Source organism: Rattus rattus, chromosome 5 (assembly GCF_011064425.1).
Source record: "Rattus rattus isolate New Zealand chromosome 5, Rrattus_CSIRO_v1, whole genome shotgun sequence".
NCBI classification, from domain to species: Eukaryota; Metazoa; Chordata; class Mammalia; order Rodentia; family Muridae; genus Rattus; species Rattus rattus.
Genome location: NC_046158.1, coordinates 152,567,616 through 152,589,408, shown reverse-complemented (window position 1 = coordinate 152,589,408; position 21,793 = coordinate 152,567,616). Strand labels below are relative to the sequence as shown.

The following is a 21,793-nucleotide window of genomic DNA, read 5'->3' as shown; positions in this document are numbered from 1 at the left end:
TGCATAATCATGACTAAAACTATGAATCAGAACTGGGGGTCGTGGCACCCACTTTTAATCGCAGAGTTTCGGAGGCAGAGGCAAATGGTTCCCTTATGAGTTCAATGCCAGGCAGGTGTACAAAGTGAGTTCCAGGATAATCAGGGCTACACGGTGAGATCCTATTTCAAGGAACCACTGCCCTCTTCACAAAAGGAATAAGAATGAAAGCCTGAAGAGGGGGCTCTTCCAGAAAACCCTGGTTCGTGTGCCAGCATGTGCAATGGAGCATGTGTAACTCCATCTCCAAGGGATGCAATGCTCTGTTCTGGCCTCCGTGGTCACCAGGCCACCTAATGCACTAGTGTACTTGCAGGCAAAACACCTACACCCATAAAGTAAAATAAAATAAAATATGAAGTCTTTAAAAATAAAGAAGATAAGCCATGGGTTTTTATTTTTAATTTTATTTTTAATCATCTGTCCTTCCTAGGGTTTGAAAATAATGTTAAATACCAAATATAGGTACAAAATCAAACCAAAAAAAAAGTTAAACCTCACCGTACGAAAATCTCCGAACAGGTTTTATTTATAAACATTTCCGACCTCTATTCCTTAGCACTACCCTGGAGGACCCAGGCACGGTGGGCCACACTCAGTAGCTGGAGTCAGTATTCTCTGCGGAGGGTGTCACTCCAAGGCGGCCCCTTTAATTTTCCCGGTGTTAGCATGATATATTTAGTGCTCGCCACTAAATTAACTGTGCGGTGCATTACAGTGCTTGTTGAAGTGTCTTTGTTGTGCATTATAACATCTAATTTCCACTTCAAAGTAATTGGCTTCCATAAGTCTTTTTTTTTTTAGGCCCCTAAAAGCTCTATCACTTAATGACTTTGGATGAGGCTGGTGTAGTAATTAAGTGATTTACAATTTTAGTAAAAGTGAACGTTAAAATGATTAACCAAGTTACTAAATTATTCAAAATAGTCTAAAGCCCTGTCGCCAGTGGATTCTTTGACGGGACAGTAGCACTCAACGTTAAATGGATGCATTTTTGGCTCAGCCAAGCTCCACGACTCACACCAAGCGCGCACGCGATTAGCGCTCCTCGCCACTTTCATACTATGGCTCTGCGCACCTTCAAGGAGCTGAGAAGGCCGTCGTGTCTTTGCTGTCATTTCCAGACAGTACACTGTGTTCCTGGGCGCTGAGCGGCACTGCCCTCCCACACTGTGTTCCTGGGCGCTGAGCCGCACCGCCCTCCAACTTTCCTGCGGTGCCATTTCAATGTGTGGATACAAATGCTTGGAAGTCAAGGAGAATGCGTGCTGACCTTCTGACTGTCGTACTCTCTCTAGTGACCGTGGGGTCTGTGATTCACAATGTTGAGTGTCAACTCCAGTCGACACAACCCAGAATCACCGAGGCAACGGGCCTGGGAGGAGTCTCCTAACTGGGTTTACTGACGTGGGACACCCACCCTGGCTGTGGGTGGTACTGTTTCCGTGGCTGAGCTCTAGACTGGACAGAAAGGAGAGAAGGTGCTGAGCGGTGAGCCTACATTTATCTCTCGCTTTCTGTGTCCATACGGTGCATATAATGCGGCAGTTGCCTCAAGCTCCTATGTCCTGACTCCATGGATGGACCGCCCTTTGATCCGTGAGCTGAAATAAAATCTTTTCCCTTTAAGCTGTTTTTGTCTAAGTATTTTTTTTTCTCCACAGAAACAAGAAAAGAAACCAAGACATAGTGACGGCCGATATTTTACTTTTTATTGACAGAAGTGAGCTTATTTGGTGTATACAGATGTGTATACATAATGATACTTCCATTGACCATGGGCCCATAAGGTTATATAATGGAGCTGAAAACTCCTATGCTCTAGGATTGTGGCTTGAATGTGCAATGTCCCCCATAGGCTAATGTGTCTGAACGCTTGGTCCCCACCTGGTGGTGCTGTTTGGCAGCTTATAGAATTCCCAGGGGGTAGAACCTTCCTGGAGGAAGTGGGTCACTCGGGGCAGGCCTTGCAGTTTTATGGTGCATCTCCTGACACCATGCCTTGGCTACCAGCAGCCACATCTTCCTTGCCTCTGTGGACTATGACCCCATGGAACTATAAGCCAAACCTTTTCTCCCTTAAAAAGGATACTTTCTTAAGGAGAAGTAACTAAGTTGGGCAGCACCTCTACTGTGCTTTTCTGTTAAGATACACACAATCGTTACAACTGCATACGGTACCCAGCATGGTGTCTCTGTCTGCCATAGCACATCGTACTGGTTTATACATATTACAGGTCTGTAGCCTGTAATAGATAGCTTAGGTGTGCAGCAGGTGACACTCGCCAGGCTTCTGGAAGCATGTTCTCTGAAGACAAGTGGCCTCAGGAAACCAGCAATGCTACTCAGTTCTCAGCCCTCTCTCTGGTACATTCTGGGCTGAGGACAGAGCTGCTGGAGCAGCTTGGAGGGGACTTCATGGGGGACTCAGGGCAATGCTGCCCCCTGGACTTCCAGATGCCACTCTAACTTGTGTCAAGTTATTCAGCGAGATTGTGACACCATAGATGGTGTCACTTCTACAGAACACTCATATCAGGTGTCTGGCTTTGTCATTCTCTTCTTGACTGCTTAGCCTGTAGATTTCAAGCCAAGGCATGAGACATGGGCTCAATCATGTCATAACTTCCTCCATTGTTGCCTACGGCCACACCTGTGCGTAGACATATAGATATACATATATGTATACAAATACACGGTGGGCAGGCAAGCTGTAAGTCTCAGAGGCTGCTGGGAAGAGGGAGAAGAGGAAGAGTGGCAGCTGTGCCTTTGGAGTTAGGGTCAGCAATGGATGCTTACAAGCAGTTGACTAAATCTGGAATGACACAGGACCTGGAGAGAGCTCAGCCTCCAGCAGAGGGTCATTGACTGGGATATCTGGTGACCAGAGATTCTTGTTGGTAATAGTTCCTGTGTGTGTGTGGGTGTTCTGGGGGTCTGGGGGGCATCAGATGAAGCTTTTGAACAGTTCACACTGATGTGGAGGATCTGCTGTACAGGAAGAAGCCCAGGCTTTCCCAAGTAGTCCCATTGACCTCACACAGTCCACAGACACAGACTGTGAGTCAGTAGTCGGTCAGGGGGTGCTGTGCCTATTATAGACTGGAGAACGTCCACTAAGCTAGCTTCCCCGTGAACCTGGAAGATGAGATCGCCAAGTGATTTCAACATGGGCTGGCTGTACGCAGTCAGTGGACAGTGTCCGTGCACTCCTGCAAACAACAGGGCACTCTAAGGCATCGCATGAAGACATTAGCTGAGAAAACAGAGACTTTTCTAGATATCAAAAGACTTGCCTCAGTGGGGTGCTACGAAAGATGGATGGATTTATACACGCAGAGCAACAGGGCAGAACTGAAAGCTGTCAGCTCCGTCAACAATGGATAATTTCTAAAACTCGCCTCCTGCTCTAGGAGAACGATGCTACTCACTGGCAGAACAGGAGCCATTACAGTGGTAGTCCACAAGCTCCCACCCTGCGGATGAATCAGCGGGGCAACGCCATATCTGTGATTTAAGGGCTCCCTTATGCACCAGACTCCATTTCAATTCACTGCCCCCATCAGAACTCCCTTCCATCCTTGTTATCTGGGAGGGGGAAACTTCGATTGGGGAGGAAGCCTCTATCAGGTTCGCCTGTAGAGAATTTCTTGACGATTGTGTGAAGGGGCCCAGCCCACTGGGAGTGGTGCCACCCCTGGGCAGGTGGTCCTGGATGGTATAAAAAAGCAGGCTGACCAACCCAGTAAGCAGTGCTCCTCCATGGCCTGTTTCAGCTCCTGCCTCCAGGTTCCCACCCTGATTTACTATAGGTATGGACTATAAGCCGTAAGACGATATAAGCCCCAAGACGAGATGAGTCCTTTCCTCCCCAAGTTGCTTTTGGTCATGGTGTCTATCACTGCAATAGAAAACAGACTAAGGCAATCCCCTTCCTAAAGAGTTTCCTGGGGCTGGGGAGATGGCTCAGTGGTTAAGAGCAATGACTGCTCTTCCAGAGGTCCTGAGTTCAATTCCCAGCAACCACATGGTGGCTCACAACCATCTGCAATGGGATCTGATGCCCTTCTGCTGTGTCTGAAGAGAGTGACAGTGTACTCACATGCATAAAATAAGATAAAAAAAATTTCCAATCAGCACATAAACATGCAATTACCCCAGTTCTTACAAAGAAACCATCATTTGGGGTGTGTGTGGAGAGATGGCTTAGCACTGACTGCTTTTCCAAAGGACCGCAGTTCAATTCCCAGCACCCATATGGCAGCTCACAACTGTAATTCCAGTTCCAGACGTGCAGCTAGAACACCAATGCACATAAAAATAAATATATCTTTAAAAAAGTACATTTATGGTGGGTAGGGGTGGCAGCATGTACCTTTAATCCCAGCACTTGGGGGCAAGGCGGGGGGTGGGGGTGGGGCGTAGATCTCCTGTGAGTTAGAGGCCAGCCTGGTCTACAGAGTGAGTTCCAGGACAGCCAGGGCTACCCAGAGAGCCATGTCTCAAAAACAAAACAAAAATTACATTCTCTTGTGTATTTGGGGAGGAGAGGTTGACCAGTAACAGCGCATGTGCCGGAGTGTGTGTGGGGACGAGAGGCCAGCCTGTAGGAGTTGGTTCTCTTCCTGTATCAGGTGGGTCCTGGGGTCAAACACAGGTTGTTTGGCTTGGTGGCAAGTGCTGTTACCCCACATGGTCTGGAAGCCTCTCAGACTCTACAGATGCAGTAATAATCGCTAGGAAAGGAGATCGGCCACCAGGCTGCAGATCCTCAGACTGCTGAGCCGTCTACAAGCTGTGTGGAGAGGTCCAGGGCTGCAGCCTTCACCGCCCACGCTAGTGGGATTTGATAATGCAGCTAGGGGCTTCCGGGCCATCCCTGCTCCCGTAAGCAACCCCTCACCCATACCCGTCTGTAACCCCAATAAACTCACTGGTTTACCGAGGTGGACTTTGGTGTAATCATTATTTTGGTCTGGCATAGGTTTCCTTCCTCGGGTGTGTTGCCTCTTCCCAGTAAAAGTCTCACACAACAAATATCTGTTATTTTAATGTGGTAAACATGGGGTAAGTTTTACGGTACCAATAATGTCCCCCCAGCCTCTAATACTTTCAATGTGACCTTATGAGATAAGGCTTTTTACAGATGTCAGTCAACATGAGGTCATGCCTGAGTAAGATGGGACCTTGATCAGACATGTCCTGATAAAACGGAAACGTAGACAGACATGCGCAGTGAGGATGGACATGTGCAGTGAGGACGGACATGCGCAGTGAGGACAGATACAAAACCTGAAGTCTCGTTGGCACAAGCTGCAGGACACCACATGGGAGAAGCAAGCCTAGCCAGCCTCCAGTGGTCAGAGGGTTGCAGCACTGGGTCTGACTGGCTGTCTCGGGTCCTGTGAGAGGAGATCCACTCTTCTGATGGTTATAATAGTTTCTTACAGCAGCTGCAGGAAGTTCACAGACCCTACAAGTCGCCATTCCCTTTAGTTGCTTTTAAGGATCTTCTTTCATTTAATTGCTTTAGAATTTTTTATGTGTCTTCAAGTTATTTTTTAAAAACTGCCTTGTTATTGTATGTGCATAGGTTGGCAGTCCATGTATGGTCAGAGGACAACCTTGTGGAGCCGGATCTGTCACATTTACAGGTGTCGCGGGATGCTGGCTTGTAGAACAAGCACCGTTACCAGCTGAGTCCTCTCACAGGACCGTCAAGTTTCACTCGTGACTTTCTGTGATTGGGTCTCACGACTTGCCCTTTATGGACTTGCATTTTTCTCATCAGACTTGAAAAACAAAAAACCCGTTCCCCCCAGCATACAGCACTCCCTTCTATAGACTAGGTCAAACCAGTAAAGGCAAACAACTCCGTGATCACAAGACTGGTGACCTGTTGCATAACCTAGCGGCAAGCAGAAGGCACGATTAGACAGTTAGGGTACAGATCTTTGAAGAGCGAAATTACCTCCCCAAAACAGCTCACCAACATCCTCTACAAGGAGCTGTGAGATTTGTAAGACCAAGCAAAGAAAAGTAAGTATGAGGAATGCATTTTGGCAAATGTGGTAAAAATGCTTAAGTATCCTATCAGTGAGTTTTTATATTTATTTATTTATTTATTTATTTAGTGTGTGGTGTGTATTTGTTCTGTGTGTATGCCACATCACCCTCGTGGAAGTCAGGGTAACTTGTAGGAAAATCAGTTCTATTATGTGGGTCCCAGGGATTGAACTCAGGTCCTCAGGCTTGCTAGCAAGCGCCTTTGCTTGCTAATCCTTGTCAAGCCCCCATCAGTAACTCTAAAAGCAGATGATAAAACTGCATTCGCAACAGCACCCAAATCGTTCAAGTAATAATTAAAATCTTCAGGAAAAGATTACTATTGATATATGCATACATTCATGTCTTAGCATGTATTCGTACATATCAAATGCGTGTGCATTCACAAATATGCATTTACCTTACTGAAGGATAGGAGATACAAACTGAATGACCAGGCCATCTTGTCCCTACTGGGATTTCTGATGGGTCTCAAACAAAGGGGAGCTTTTCCCACCCCAGAACCCAGCGTCACGAGCACAGGCAGCAGACGAGTCAGAATGAGACTCAGTACCAAGACTACGTTGGACAATACAACTTACTTTGGCCACACGAAGGGCTGATTTGCCCAGGACAAGATACCCAGAGGCCCTTCTTTGTTTTGTCAATGAAATAAACTCACTTCATTGTTCTATAAAATGCACAGCACATCAGAGAGCAGGGCTGGGTTTGTGGAAAATTCCACTTGTGGCTGGATACCAGGAGTTGGCAATAACCCACCAAGAATGGCAGGCATTCTGGCTAGGTGCACACATCCACACTACGTGATTCTATTTGGCACAATGGAGACATTTTCTCAGAAGCTGACAGTTAAATTCTAAATCATACCCCTATGGACATGTTCATTAAAAAAAAAAAAATCAAGGTATTTTTGAAAGCGCTGACATAATCAAACCACTAATAGAACAGAGGTATTTAAAACACGAACAACACAGACACTGTTTTGACTCGAACACTCCCCAAATCCTCTTCACTATTCAGATCTGCTCAATTCATTTTTGGTTTTGCTATGGTAACTGCAGTCGCTGTTGTCTTGGCTTGCATGGAAGCTCAGGGAGGCACTGACAAGCTGCCTGTGCCTCTCACTAGAAAACTCCACGGACTCGGCTTCAGCAAATGCTCACTCCTGTGTGGGAGTCGCCACAGGCATGAAGGGGGTTCGTCCGACTCACCTTTGCAGAGAAAGGGATTAGGGCCTGTCACTAGACAGGAGGGACAGAGGACGGACGGTTGTGTAGTCTGAGGTGTTAATACTGGAAACTCATAAACAAACTACTCAGTTACCGCAGGAGCAATGATCTGGAGTCAATGCTGGCTCCTCACATCCGGCAACATACGCTATGCAAATTAACTGTGGAGGGAGGTCAGGTAGGAATTAGTGTTTGTTCCGTGATCGGAAGGGCGGCAGGCACACCTGGTATAATGTTTAAAATGCTGAATGTCTTCATAGTTAACACTGAACGTCCGGCGTCCATAAAACAAACTCTGTACGTGGCCCACGTGAACTCTCTGGTGTTTGAAACAGGGCTGCCTTACGCAACGGTCCCTGTGCTGACGAGGACTCACGCCTTTATGTGTAATTCAGGACTTGAGCATTACGTAAATGATCCGTTGTTGCCTTGCTGGAATTTACTTCTTGTGAGTTTTCTGATGTAAAAGGAAGTTTGATTTGTGGCGAAATGATTTCTTACATATGCTACACTCATAGGGTTTCTCCCCTGTGTGTATTTTCTGATGTTCAGTCAGAGTCCAGAGCCGGCGGTAGCTTTTTCCACATTCACTGCACGCGTACGGTTTCTCCCCTGTGTGGATTCTCTTATGCACTGTGAAGGCTGACTTATGGCGGAAGGACTTCCCACATTCCTTGCACTTGTGTGGTTTCTCCCCGGTATGAGTTCGCTGGTGCTCAGTAAAGGAGACCTTCTGGCAGAAGGTCTTCCCGCACTCTTTGCACTCGTAGGGCCTCTCTCCCGTGTGTGTCTTCTGGTGGTGCCTGAGAGCTGACTTCCGGCAGTAGGTCCGCCCACATTCCTGACACTCATAAGGTCTCTCCCATATGGTTCTCTTGTGGGCGACGCGGCGTGAGCTCTTGTGGGCTGTCCGCCTGTGATCGTGACACTCATGCAGATTCTCCTTTGCCTCCGCTCTTTTCTGCTCGCCACAGTTGGACTTCCCAGCGGAGGAGGGTCGGCTCCACTTACTAAGCAGGCCGTGCTTCTCCCCTGCGTGAGTCCTCTGATGTATCGTGAGGGTTGACTTCAGGTAGAAAAGCTTCCCGCACTCGCTACATTCAAAGGACTTCTTTCCTCTGTGAATCACCTGATGCGCGACCAAGGCAGACTTCGTGCACAGAAACTTTCCACACTGCCGGCATTTGTAGGGCTTCTCGCCGGTGTGGCTTCTCAGGTGAACGTTGAGCGCCGACTGACAGAAGAAGGTTTTGTCACACTCCTTACACTCATAGGGCTTTTCCCCGGTGTGGATCCTCTGATGTGCTATCAGGGCGGAGAGACAGAAGAAGGTTTTGCCACACTCCTTACACTCATTGGGCTTCTCGCCCCGGTGAGTTCTTTGGTGCACAATGAGGTACGACTTCTTGCCAAAGGCGTTCCCACACTCCTTGCACTTGTAAGGCTTCTCCCCGGTGTGGGATCTAAAATGCTCAGCCAGGGCTGACTTCCGGAAGAAGGTCTTTCCACACTCGATGCACTCGTAGGACTTCTCCCCGCCGTGGATCCTCTGGTGCACGATGAGGGCAGACTTGTCGATGAAGGCTTTCCCACACTCCTTGCACTTGTAAGGCCTCTCCCCGGTGTGAATCCGTTGGTGCCGGGTGAGGCTTGCTTTTATTCGGAAAGTTTTCCTGCAGTAATTGCAAGCGTAGGGCCTCTCTCCTGTGTGGATCCTCAGGTGTACGATGAGGGTGGACCTCTTAGAAAAGGTTTTCCTACACTCCACACACTCATTCCGCTTTCGTTCAGGACACTCCTCGGTGCGGGCTGACTCCTGTTCACCTTCATTGTGTTCAGAGGGCTGACTTACAGCCGGGTTATTCAGCTGTTGAGTGAGATCCTCACCTTGACTCCTAACATCCCCGACTTCACTCCATTTGTACCGCTTTGCTGCAGAATGACTTCTGTCAGCCTTCGTGTGGAGCGCTGGCTTCCCCCTCCCATCATGCTCAGCAGCTACCTTCCCATTGGCTTTGCTTGGCTTTACGACAGTGTCTTCTGAATTATTTTTTAGGCCATTTCCACCTGGATCGTATTTATGGAGCATTTTCCCCGAAGAAACACTGTTCGTGTCGAGAGCAACTGTTTTCTCAAACAGATTGGCTTTTTCTGATGTCGTTTTGTTATTGATGACTAAGAACTGCTTCAAATGTTTGTCTTGTGTCCTCTTGTCCTTCTCTAAGGTGTCATCATCTTCTGGAAGGAATAAAGGAACAGAAATGACATTAATATGTGAGTTCTGTGAGCCTCTGACAATCTGTGCAAAGGCCTTATGGGGGCCAAGGCTCAGCACTGGCTTCCCAGTGATAAACAAAACCACAATGGATGAGAGAGAGCAGGGGTCAGGGGACAAAGCAAACCCACCTACAGCAGCTCACTATCGGGTCAGAGAAAGGAGAAACTGACAAAAGAACACAGGAGCCTTGGAACCCTGACAGAAACATGCAGCCGGGATGGTCCCCAACAGCTCTCCATGGCTGACAGGGTGACAGGACAAGGACCTGGTGTGAACAAAGGGGAATGCAGCAAGACAGCGAGAGCATGAAGCTGGCTTCCGGAAGTGCTCAGAAGCATCAGGAGGGAGGGGCCAAGCGGACATCTTTTCAGTGCTGAGTACTCTGGCATTTATGCAAATGCAGTGGGGTGGAAAGCTCGAGAGGGCGCTGAGAGGCATGGACTAAGGCAGTAGGCAAGGCACCTGGGTGGGCACCTGGGTAGGACAAAGGAATCAATGCGGGGTGAAGGTGCTTGGGTTCTGTGGATGGAGCACATAAAGCTCCATTAAGTGAACAGATTTGGGGAGGACATTTTAGTATCTATGAGCTGGCCTCCTCATCTGTCACTTCGAGATCTCTAGGTCCTAGAAGATTCCAGAAGATCATACAGGTGCCTGCTGTGGTCACAGATCAGCCTGGGCTCAAGTTCTTCGGTTTTACCCACTCAGTCATCGCACTCACCTGCATGTGACAAGTTCTGATGTGACAAGTCTTCCCCGATCCAGGGCTCTTCCCCTTGCTCCAGTTTTAGGATCACATCTGGTTTGCTAACACGAAACCCTGTTAATGAGAAACAGTATGGGGTTGGGGATTTAGCTCAGTGGTAGAGCGCTTGCTGGGTTGGGTCCCCAACTCCAAAAAAAAAAAAAAAAAAAAAAAGAAGAAACAGTATGGAACTTGAACCAAGCTCTGTGTACTTCAAGGACTTAAGGACAGGGAAACTGGGCGATGGAGATGCCCTCTGATAGCTCAACAGAGCCAGTACGAGTTGGTGAAGAGCTGTGTGCAAATGGTTGACATTATCATCCTTCTCCCGTTACTCAAGGTGAGTGAATTCACTTCCACTCTCTACCGTGTTCTCTGACACAGAAGAAAGGCTGCCTCTGGTGCTGTGGGGGCCGCACTCACCCACCATTGTGAGGCTGCCTCTGGGTGCTGTGTGGGGGCTGCACTCACCCACCATTGTGAGGCTGCCTCTGGTGCTGTGGGCTGCACTCACCCACCATTGTGAGGCTGCCTCTGGTGCTGTGGGGGCCGCACTCACCCACCATTGTGAGGCTGCCTCTGGGTGCTGTGTGGGGACTGCACTCACCCACCATTGTGAGGCTGCTTCTGGGTGCTGTGGGCTGCACTCACCCAGTGCGATGAGGTTACTGTAGTTCTCCAGCATCACATCTCTGTACAGGAGGCGCTGCGCAGGGCCCAGATATTGCCATTCCTCACGGGTGAAGTCCACAGTCAAGTCCTTGAAGGAGACTGATGTCTGAAAGAGCAAGTTGCATCTGAGACACCAGCACTGAGCAACAGCAGAGGAGCGGGAGTAAGAACCATGAGGTCGGCCCCGCACGGCCAGGGCCCGGCGAGAGAGAAGCTTCAGGGGGAGCAAAGAATAAACCGCTCACGATGTGTGCATGGGTTCTTTACATATACCGTGTCCTGGGATCCCGGATTACTCACTCGTGTGCACGACGGCTCTCGCTCTCAAGGAGCACCCAGTGTGACTGGGGTCACACCCAGGGCTGCACTTCAGGCAGGAACATACATACTAGACAAAGCACCACCACCAATGGTCCTGTTTCGTGTCCTGAGAGGTCTGTGAGGCCATGATTTTAGTCCTCACAGAAGGTATGTCTTGCTACAGTATGTTCGCTGAGAAATACACTTAGCAACACACACACGCACACACACACACACACACACACACACACACACACACACACACACACACACACACACACACACACAGGCATACACACACATGCACACACATACACACATAGGCATACACATACGTGCATGCACACACACATGCACACACAGGCACACAGACAGACACACACACACACACACACACACACACACAAACACACGACAGTGGAAGAGTAACCTTTGTAGGAAAGAAACAGGAGTGGGCAGAGCACAGAGGCCTTTTGCTACTGCAACGCATCAGTAAAACCCTCTTCCGATGTACAGAGGACCCATGCCTTTACTTGGAAACCATAGTGTAATTCTAGGCTAAGCAGTGCGTTAATACCAATAACCATGTTAACACCGATAACAATTTGTTGTTTGCTCATGCTCCTGGCCAAGATATGAATATGACTATAATAAGCCCAGGGGCTGCTGGAGCGCTCCTCACCGTCCACTCTGGAGAACACAGAGATGTCTATAACCCCTGGAGCAGCAGGACAATGTGCATTCTGGGGGTGACACTGTTGTGTGTGGGTGGTGGCAAGCCATTGCCCTGGGGCCCAATCTAATCACAACGGCTCAATCTGGCCGGTGCCTGGTTCACACTTCGCCCGGGACCTTTTCATTCAACAAGCGGCTGCATGTAGAGCTAATAGAGATCCTGTGTCCAGGCAAAACTGAAAACCATTATCATACAGTCCCCCAGAAGAAGCTTGCTGTTCCCCACTTGAAAACATGGGAAACAGCTAAAAGGTCCAGTCAAAGGGGAAGAAAATTAGGATGCCCTTCTACAGGGAGCTTCAGTGGGTGAGAGACGAGGAGAGTGAACACTCCGTGAGGACCAAGAGGGACTGGCCACCTGTGGGCTGGAGGAGTAGACTGTTAAGTGTGACCAGAGCCGGAGCATGTCAACATTGTACGCCAATGTTAGGAAGACAGAAATAAACAGCCCCCCCACACACCCACGCAACAGCACAGGAAGCTAAGGCACCAACCTGCTGTGCTCAGAGCATCTGTGCAGGAGACGGGCAAGGGCACCTACCCTGGCAGGCGACATTTGGCTTTGGCGCTCAAGGAAAAGAACAGCAATGGGAAACAGTATCTGAAGGCAAAATGCGGAAGTCTCTAGACTGCATGCAATGAGATCTAGGCTGTACCGTGAAGGGAAAGAGGTACAACGGTATCTACAGTGTACCGCTATGTGAGGAAGGAGAGGAAAGAAGACACACAGGTAACAATACCCATGTAAAACACACACAGAGAGGGCCGACCAGGAATGAATGAATTTGTCGCCTTCGGGAGGAGGAAGAGGGAGAGAGCAACAGTAAGGAGAAAGGGCGAAAGTGCGGAGGGCAGGGCATTTCCACACAGACTTCTGTGTATAGGTCTGATTCAGAGAACCGCAGGGATGTTTCTCAAGCCCCCAAACCCAAGCAAGCGAACTACCACGCACTATGGAGAATCACAAATCAGACACAAACAGCAACACACCTGGCTGGACAAGGGAGCCACAGAGTGTAGGTCACAAGACAGAGGCGCTACAGACAAGAACAGGGTCTTGAGACCATGCAGGGTCGTGAGAGACAAAGGTCATCCAGATTACAAGAGGCCATGGACACGAGACAACTAACTGTAGCACTGGACCCTGGCTGAAGACCTGGGCACTGCACTGTTGTCCACTCAGTAACAGAACCAGACTGGCGCTTTTCCCAGGTTCCGATCACTGCACCCAGCACTGTCAGGCCAAGGGAAGATAGGCCAAGCTTGCATGAGAACTGAATGTGACTTCTGTTCTTACATTTGTCTGAATTCATTTCTAAGTGCAGCAGCGATGACATCTCCCAGCTCTACAGAAGCCCATGAGCTCCCTGTGTGCCAGGCCACAGGCTCTCCTCATGAAAAGCTATAGTGGGTCCCTGAGCCGTTCTTCCTCCTGCCTCACAAATGCACACGGGCCTTGGGGCACCCTTCCTTCAGGCTCGAGTGCCTGTCTCCTGGAAGTGGTTCACGATCCACGTTAAATACTCTCTACGAATCACTCCCTTCAAAATAAGCTTCCTGGTACTAAACAGTACTTTATAATTTGTATTATAACCTAGGCAGGATGATGTGCACATGTACTCTTGACGACTACAAAGAAGACACAGAGAACTTTAGAGGGAGAAGGCCAGGGAGGGTCGGATGAGGAGCGCGGACTTGAGTCCTCTGCACACCCGGACAGCAACAGCTGCCCTGAGAGCACACAGCCCACAGCAGAAGGGAAAGCAAACTCCTTTTGGAAGACACTGAACAGTGTTCATGACGAATGGTAAAAAACGTCAATCTCCAGTGATTCAGTCAACTATGGAATAACCCTATGCAGTCTGAGAAGAAAACAAAGGAAAACCAAAAGAGAAGAAAATGAAGGCCCTCCCTGTAAGGGATGGGGTGGTAGAGAGGGCATGGAGAGGAGGCCAATGGCTTCAACTGTAGGCAAACGTGCAGACCCTACCCTGATGTGGAAAAAGAGACAGCGGTACAGCTCTCTAAACACACAGCTTGGAGGATAAAGAGAAGGGACAGGAATGGGTTCTAAAACAGAACAGCTTCTGCCTGTGAAGAATTAGAAATTATTAAACAACAGGGAATAGGTTCAAAGTAAACTCAGGTGCATGATCAGGAAACAGAAGCATGATACAGTCCTGCAGCGGGCTAAACGCAGTTGATGCCTGCTTCCTGGGGCACAGTGCACAGCCAGCAAAAATGTCTGGCTGGGGCAGTGCCGTGAGATGACTTCTGGCAGAGGGACAGCAGGCCTGGGATGGTAGGTGTCCTACAGCATATGGGACAGCCTCAGAAAAGATGAGCCCCCAATCTTGAGTTGCTTTCTAACATCCTGGTCACATCCATCGCAAATCTGTTGATAGCGATCTGAGCCATGTCTGGGTGTCAGCTACAGGAAGGCCACTCCTCTGCCAGCTTGAGCTCCACAAGGGAGCATAGAGGCGCTGGCTTCCAACAAGCTACAGGTGCAGCATCCAACCCACAGGTGCAGCATCCAACCCACAGGTGCAGCATCCAACCCACAGGTGCAGCATCCAACCCACAGGTGCAGCATCCAACCCACAGGTGCAGCATCCAACCCACAGGTGCAGCATCCAACCCACAGGTGCAGCATCCAACCCACAGGTGCAGCATCCAACCTACAGGTGCAGCATCCGGGAGTGTCAGGTCCACAACACAGTGATTTACACATAGGTGTTAAGTGAAAGGTCTGGAGTGGCAGGAACTAAAGAAAAGCAGGAAAAGGCCAGGAAGTAACCTGCCTTGTTAAGTCAAACCAAGGGTGCTGAACTTTTATCCTGCACTAGTGTGGACTTGCCTGGGCAGGGCGGCACTGAGACATACAGACAGGTATTGCTAGGAAGACAAGCAAGAGTGAACAACACACTTGAGAAAGATGTGGATAGATCACGGGGAAACCTATCATGAGAATCCCAAAGACAGGAACTGAGGCAGGAGAAGTACGAACTGATTCTCATGAGATTTTGCAAGGCCTGGGACTGGAAACAAGGAATGGGAAGACTAAACACACACCTCGATTTCTTTTTCTCCCCCTTTTGAGACAGTTTCATTCACCCTGTAACCCAGGTTGGCCTCAACTCATGGCAATTCTCCTGCATCAGCTTCCTGAGTACTGAAGTTGTAGACATCAGTCACCACACCTAGCTTTGGGCTTCATTTTCTTTCTAGCTTGTGGACCTGGAGGGCTTAGCAATGCTGGTTCAATGAGGGAGCCGCACTGAGCAGACAGAGGTGCGGACATTATTTCTGCTCTGCACCGGAGGACTCCAAGGGCCTTTGGCAGACCCACTGCACAGAAGTACAGCGAGAATAACACCCCGAAAATCTTACAGGCAGGAAGATTTCGGGGGTCAAAGGGTTCAAGTTAAAACTCTAGATGGCACGAAGGAAGGCAAAGAGAAGGATGGAATAAATGTGCAATGTTGGAGGCAGAAGGCGGGAGCAGTGGGTATGAGAGGGGAACTGATTAGCGAGTTAAAGAGAGAAGTGGTATGGAGGCTAGAAACAGTACGATTTGGGGAGAGACGATCACACTGTAAGGGCAACAGGGAGTTTGGTGAAGCATGGAGTGGAAATGCTAAGTTTGAAAACAGGCAAATGATCACTAACTTTGATCACACTGGTAGTACACAAGGAGCGAGTTGACATTAGAAGCAAGTGAAATAATTTTACCATAGGATCTAAAATCAAATAGTGCCCTGACACCTGTTTTAAAAGTAGACCTGAAACACTCAGGAGGCTGAAGAATTACCAGTTTGAGCCAGTTTCCACTTTACAGTACACACACACACACACACACACACACACACACACACACACACACACACACAAAAAAAAAAAAAAAAAAAAAAAAAAAAGCACTAAAGATAAAAAGAAATAGTAACAGGCACCATTTGAGGCATATGCAGCCCATTTAGTGTAGGTTTTATCATCACACCATGGAGAACGATCAGAGGGCCGTCTACGCCTCTGAAAATAGATTAGACATCTGTAACTGCTAGGCCTTGCCAAGTTGTCACAGGGAATCCCCAGCTGTTGCTGGTAAAGGTGATTTTGCAGCTTCCGCTCACAGATTTTCTAAGAACATGTTTATAAATAAATGATTAAAAACCATGGTGACAGCCCACTTCCTACTACCTGGGTCTTTGTCATACAACCCAAATCAGCCCACAGGGATGTATAGTGTCTGTTTACTTATTGATTCATTCGTTTATTTTTTCAAGACAGGGTTCTCTGTGCAGCCCTGGCTGTCCTGGAACTCTCTATGCAGATCAGGCTGGCCTCAAACTCAGAGATCCTCCTGCCTCTGCCTCCCAAGCACTGGGATTAAAGGCGTGCACCGCCACATCTGGCAATGCCTTCTGTTCACTGAGGTTCACTCTTCTGGTATCGATCTGATTCCCTTATTTTCCCTGATGCCGACTTTTTATATATTTCTACTATTTCGTCTGGAACGTATACGCTGCAATCTATGAAAACCCACTGCAAAAGGTGGGAAGCGAATCCCTCAGTGACTTACCTGGGTACTGTCCATTTTCAGGTGTTCTCAAGAAAGGGCCAGGAACGGTGACTGAAGGGCTGGGTGAGGAAGAACAGGATTGTGATCAGCAGACTGGCAGTGACTCACAGACACGTGGAAGGAAAGGACCCTCCCACCTGTGTCAGACAGAAAACAACTGCGGAGGGAATCTGAATGGACAAATCAGAGCTTTTCTTACTGTGTGACTGGAAACAAAGGTGTGAACTGAATTACCCTCTTATGCCTCCTTAAAAAACACAACACTTTGGAGTTCAGATTAGATCCTATCAATAAGCTTTGGTGTATATAAAGCCTGAGACAGCAGGCCAGCAAATCTAAGGTCTATCTGTCTGTCTATCATTTATTTTTTTGTGTCAATTACCTATTTTCCTACTAATGTATTCAGCAGATGAAATGAGAAAACACAGAAGGAGGGTTTAAAGATGCTTATCACTCTGCTCCCCTCCCCCAACCTTAACTGCAGTTTCATGAGAGGGAGGCCTCTGCTTCAGCGTAGCAGAGGACAAAGCCCTGGCCTTCGAAACGGCCCACCAGAATTGAATTCTTGGTTCTGTCACTAGCAAACTACCTAAATGGTTAAAATAGCTGCCTTCCTCACTTGAGAAAAAGTTCGAATGTCTCAAAAAACCGTCTTTGTAGGTACTCTTGGGTCATTCTTCTATATAAAGGAAATCAATAAACCCCAGGCTGGTGGTGGACGTGGTTTGAGCAACTCTAGTGAAACAGAATGGAGACTCTAAGGAACGACATGCATTTGTTCCAAGTGATGCAGAAACCATTTACTTATCCATGGCTGGCATCCCTTCCCTCCCAAACGAAAGACCCTCCAATGAAGCACCATTCTCCCCAATCTGGACCTGTTCGTTCCCTCAATCGCAGTTCAACTTTAATCAACCGCGAAGCTTTACCGGGCCAAGGGCATCCGCAAGACTGGTGGGATCCGATTTTTGCACGCACACACCTCTCTCCCAGGCTGCCCGCACGGAGGCCTGCAGCCCCGGGATGCTCTGTTGCCTCGCCCGACCCCTGGACACGCGCGAGCCTCCGCGGGCCCCAGGAAGGCGCTGGTCCTGCCCCGGAGTCGCCACTCCGTATTCCTCTGGCCCGGGGAAAACCTTGCTTCTTTTGTAGCTCCCAGAAGGCCCCAGGCAACCGTGGCGCACAGGGGCCCCTCGAGCCTCGCCTGGAAGAGCCCAGAGAAACGGAAACGTATCCATAGAGGCTAGGAAACGGCGCATGCGCAGAGCCTCGGAGCGCCCATTCCCACGGTTCTCCAAAGGGTGCTGCAGTCTTTCCAGGACTACATTTCCCACAAGGAGTTGCGGTCCCCCGCCCCGCCGATTTCCTCTGAGGCGCTAGGGTTTTAATCACAGTAACTGTGAGTAAAAACCATGAGTACCAAAAGAAGTGTGATAAATGAAAAATTAGAGTTCTGGAAAGAAATTCCAACCGTATATTAAGAAAACAATAATAAGCAAACAGTTTTCTCAGAATAAGAAAAGTAATGACGACCTTCCCAAAATTACAGAAGAAACCTCTAATAATGAGGAATCAGACCATCTCTAAATATCTTAAAAGAAAAGAGTCGCCACCCTGTTGATCCCCAGCTGTCTGAGTTAACTTGACAGGTGCACACTCTCCTGTCAATTTTACAAAAGGAGAAATCACAATAAGTAATAGCAAAATATTTTAACAGTATATTATTTTCGATTTTTACTTTATTTTATATGCATAGATATATTGCCTGTCTGCATGTATACCTGTTCACCTATTGTGTGCTGTGCCTGGTGCCTCGTGTCTGAGGAGGCCAGACGATGGTATTATGTGGGTGCTGGGGACTGAACTCTGTTCCTCTTGAAGAACAACCAGTGCTCTAAATCACTGAGCCATCTTTCCAATCCCTTAACAATATATTTTAACACGACCCATTATATATAATGCAAGTAATATAGAAACTATCTCTTCATCCATGAGGACAAATTGTATATATGTATATACCTTAAAAAAGGAAAGCTATATAACGTTTACTCGCTGGAAGACCAGGAGGTTTCTGACACAGTTAGCTGTTATCTTTAAAAACTAAGAGGAACATTGGGATGCAGAGGCTGAGAGATGGTCCTCGGTGAGCCAGACTTTCCAGGGACTCAGTGTTCGTATATTGTCTCCCACATCAAACGTGGCCGAGGTGTCATTTTAAATAAAGGGGGCATCAGAAGGGACACCTCAGGTTTCAAAAAACAAACCCAATATCCTGGCAGTCAGATTTGTTTGCAGTGTCCCTAGAGCTTGTGTCCGACTTTAGTTAACTAGTTACCAGAGAGTAAGTGGAAATCAAAAGAAGCAGAGAGGCAAGGTGGAGAAACAGCCCAATCTCTCCCAGAAACCCAGCCTCACCTCACATTACAGGGATCTTTATCAAGACTTCAGACTCAGGGAATGAGCCGTCCTGAGCACTGCGTGCGGTTAAGTTCTTGATGGAATAACCAATTGCATCACTTTAAGCCACCGCATTTTGGGAGTAGTTTGTTTTGGAGCAATAAATACATGGCAAGTCTGCAAGATGTTTCAGTGGATAAAGGCACTTGTCAACAAACCAAATAACCTACCGTGGGTCCCAGGAATACACATGGTAGAGGGAGAGGACCCAGTTCTGCAAGTTCCACATGTGTGCCATGCCATTCTCGGGGACATGTGTACCCGTACACACACCAAGTCAAAAGAAAACGGAAATGACTTTGGGGAGGAAAGATGGATTTTTAAAAGCAAAGGAGGGGGGGTTGGGGATTTAGCTCAGTGGTAGAGCGCTTGCCTAGCAAGCGCAAGGCCCTGGGTTCGGTCCCCAGCTCTGGAAAAAAAAAAAAAAGGAAAAAAAATAAAAGCAAAGGTATGGGGGAAGGGAATGCAGTTGGTTTCTATATATAATAATGTAAAAGTGGGCTCAATTATTAATAGTGCTACTAGAAATAATTTAAATCAAGTATGTTATTTGCTTTTTAAAGTCAAGTAAGGGATGAGAAAATTAATATAGAAGATTTGGAAATGAGTTAGAAATTAGCCATATGGGATGGTTTGAATACATATGGTCCCCATAGACTCATGAGTTTGAATGCTTGGCCCGTAGGGAGTGGCACTATTAGGAGGTGTGGCTTGTTGGAGGAAGTGTGTCACTGTGGTGTGGGCTTTGAGGTCTCTGTGCTCAAGCTACACTCAGTCCCCTTCTGCTGCCTGCAGATCAGGATGTAGGACTCTCAGCTCCTTTTCCAGCACCAATGTCTGCCTGCTCAGCATTGTGCTTCTCACCATGACAACAATGGACTAGACCTTTGAAACTGTAAGCCAACCCCAATTAAATGTTTCCCTTTTTTAGATTTACCTTGGTCATGTTGTCTCTTCACTGCAATAAAACCCTAAGACACCATATAAATGTATGTGTCTATGTCTGTATCTGTATCTATTATCTATCTATCTATCTATCTATCTATCTATCTATCTATCTATCTATCTATCTATCTATCCATCTTACTGGATCACACTAAGGATCCAAGAAAAAAAGTAATTGATACTTTAAAATCATATACCCTCTTGGCAAACAAGCTTGGTTATGGAATTGGAAAAAACGTTCCTCATCTGGCCAAGTCGGCTGTCACTCTGGCGGAGTTCCTAGAACACATTCTGCACGTGAATTGGAGCTCAGAAGCCCTTTACTCTAACAGTTCAGGAAACTCCTAAAGAAACAATTGAACTTGTGTACAAAGATACATATCAGCAACATTCTCAAAATGGTTTGTTTCGATTTTGAGCAGGGTTTCTCTATTTAGCCCGGATCATGGGATCATTTTGAATTTAGGATGGCCTGTCTCTGCCTCCCAAGTGCTGGGAACTGATCTCAGTGGTGGACAGGTGCCACAGCTGCACCTCCAGGCTCCCCCGGGGGGATTCTGGGACACCCTGCAAACTTGGAAGACTTCCTGGCAGACTCAGATCCCCATTGTTCACGAGTGTTTTTCATAATACACTCATGTCCCCTCCCTTCTCCCCCTCTTTAGTCCCCCATTCCTGTATCCCGGAATCATCTTTCCAGCTCCCTGTTCATTTTATTTCTGACATGATGGAGCGTCAAGGTGCTGCATACTATCCTGTTTCTTCGTATTGCACCTTCCATAATCAGGATTGCTTAGAGGATCACGGGCTTCATGACTCCTACATTCATTCTCCTTGAATGAAAACCATAGTGTTGATATCAAGACCCTGACAACTGTGTGTGTATGACCACAACTCTACTAAGGAGACAGACAACTCACAGATCCTGGTAAGTTTTTAATACAGTGGGAGGTTTCTCAAAGCGTAGACTTGGGCCAGCGAGACATCTCAGAAAGCAAAAAAGCACTTGCGGCTCAAGCTTGAGGGTCTGAGTTCTATTCTCAGAACTCTCACGGAAAGAAGAGAATTGCTTCTACAAAGGCATTCTCTGATGGCCACAGACCTGCTGGGGCCAACTTCTGTGCACTTCACCTACACGTGTACATTGTATACCCTCACAATGGGAAGAATAACAAAGCAAAGCGTTTAGACTTGTGAATGAAAAGAGGAAAGAGAGGAGGAGAAGAGAGGAAAAGGAGAAGAATAGAATGTGGGGACCTGAAGAGGAATAGTCAGCCAGATGCTGGGATCTGCAGTTTCCCACACTGACCACTAGATGGCAGAAGACTCCCCAGCCAACTTCCCTTGGAGGCTCCCATCAACTTCGCTAACTAGGCGGCCCAGTCAAGAAGGCCTCCTCATAGAATGTGCCGAAGAAGGTTCCAGCTCTTTCTGATACTTCAGATAATATATCCAGATGCCGTTAATGTGGGTCAAGCAATTTGTAGAGACTCTTGTTTTTTCGTAGCCTCATGAGACTGATAACATTTTTTCTGATAGCACTTTTCCACTGGGGGGCTACCCCAACCTTTACTCGAGATTACCATACAGGCTTTCACAAGCTGTGTACTGCACAGCACCAGAGGACCCCACCCCTCCCCGACTTCCGTTTTTTGAGAAGAGCCCACTAGATAGAGCTTTACCCAACCTGTAAGTCTGTCAAGGCCGTCCACAGAATGATGGGCCACCTTTCTTTTCCTCTTCCG

General features: G+C 47.9%; 1 protein-coding gene across 1 annotated transcript; it reads right to left on the bottom strand.

The window, feature by feature from the left end:
* Positions 1–7,299: 7,299 nt before the first annotated feature.
* Znf334 (zinc finger protein 334) lies at positions 7,300–17,731 on the bottom strand. Its single transcript, XM_032904808.1, has 4 exons — positions 16,647–17,731; positions 11,009–11,135; positions 10,334–10,432; positions 7,300–9,572 (listed from the first exon to the last, which is right to left on the bottom strand). The coding sequence occupies exons 1-4, from the start codon at positions 16,659–16,661 to the stop codon at positions 7,774–7,776; spliced, it is 2,040 nt and encodes a 679-aa protein (XP_032760699.1). The 5' UTR covers positions 16,662–17,731; the 3' UTR covers positions 7,300–7,773.
* Positions 17,732–21,793: the final 4,062 nt, after the last annotated feature.

What these genes read in the sequence shown, in the direction of transcription:
- Znf334 (XM_032904808.1), bottom strand. An exon ending in CAGTAACCTCATCGCACTGG is followed by an intron (nt 10,433 to 11,008) that starts GTGAGTGCAGCC and finishes TCTCATTAACAG; the next exon opens with GGTTTCGTGTTAGCAAACCA. An exon ending in TCAGAACTTGTCACATGCAG is followed by an intron (nt 9,573 to 10,333) that starts GTGAGTGCGATG and finishes TATTCCTTCCAG; the next exon opens with AAGATGATGACACCTTAGAG.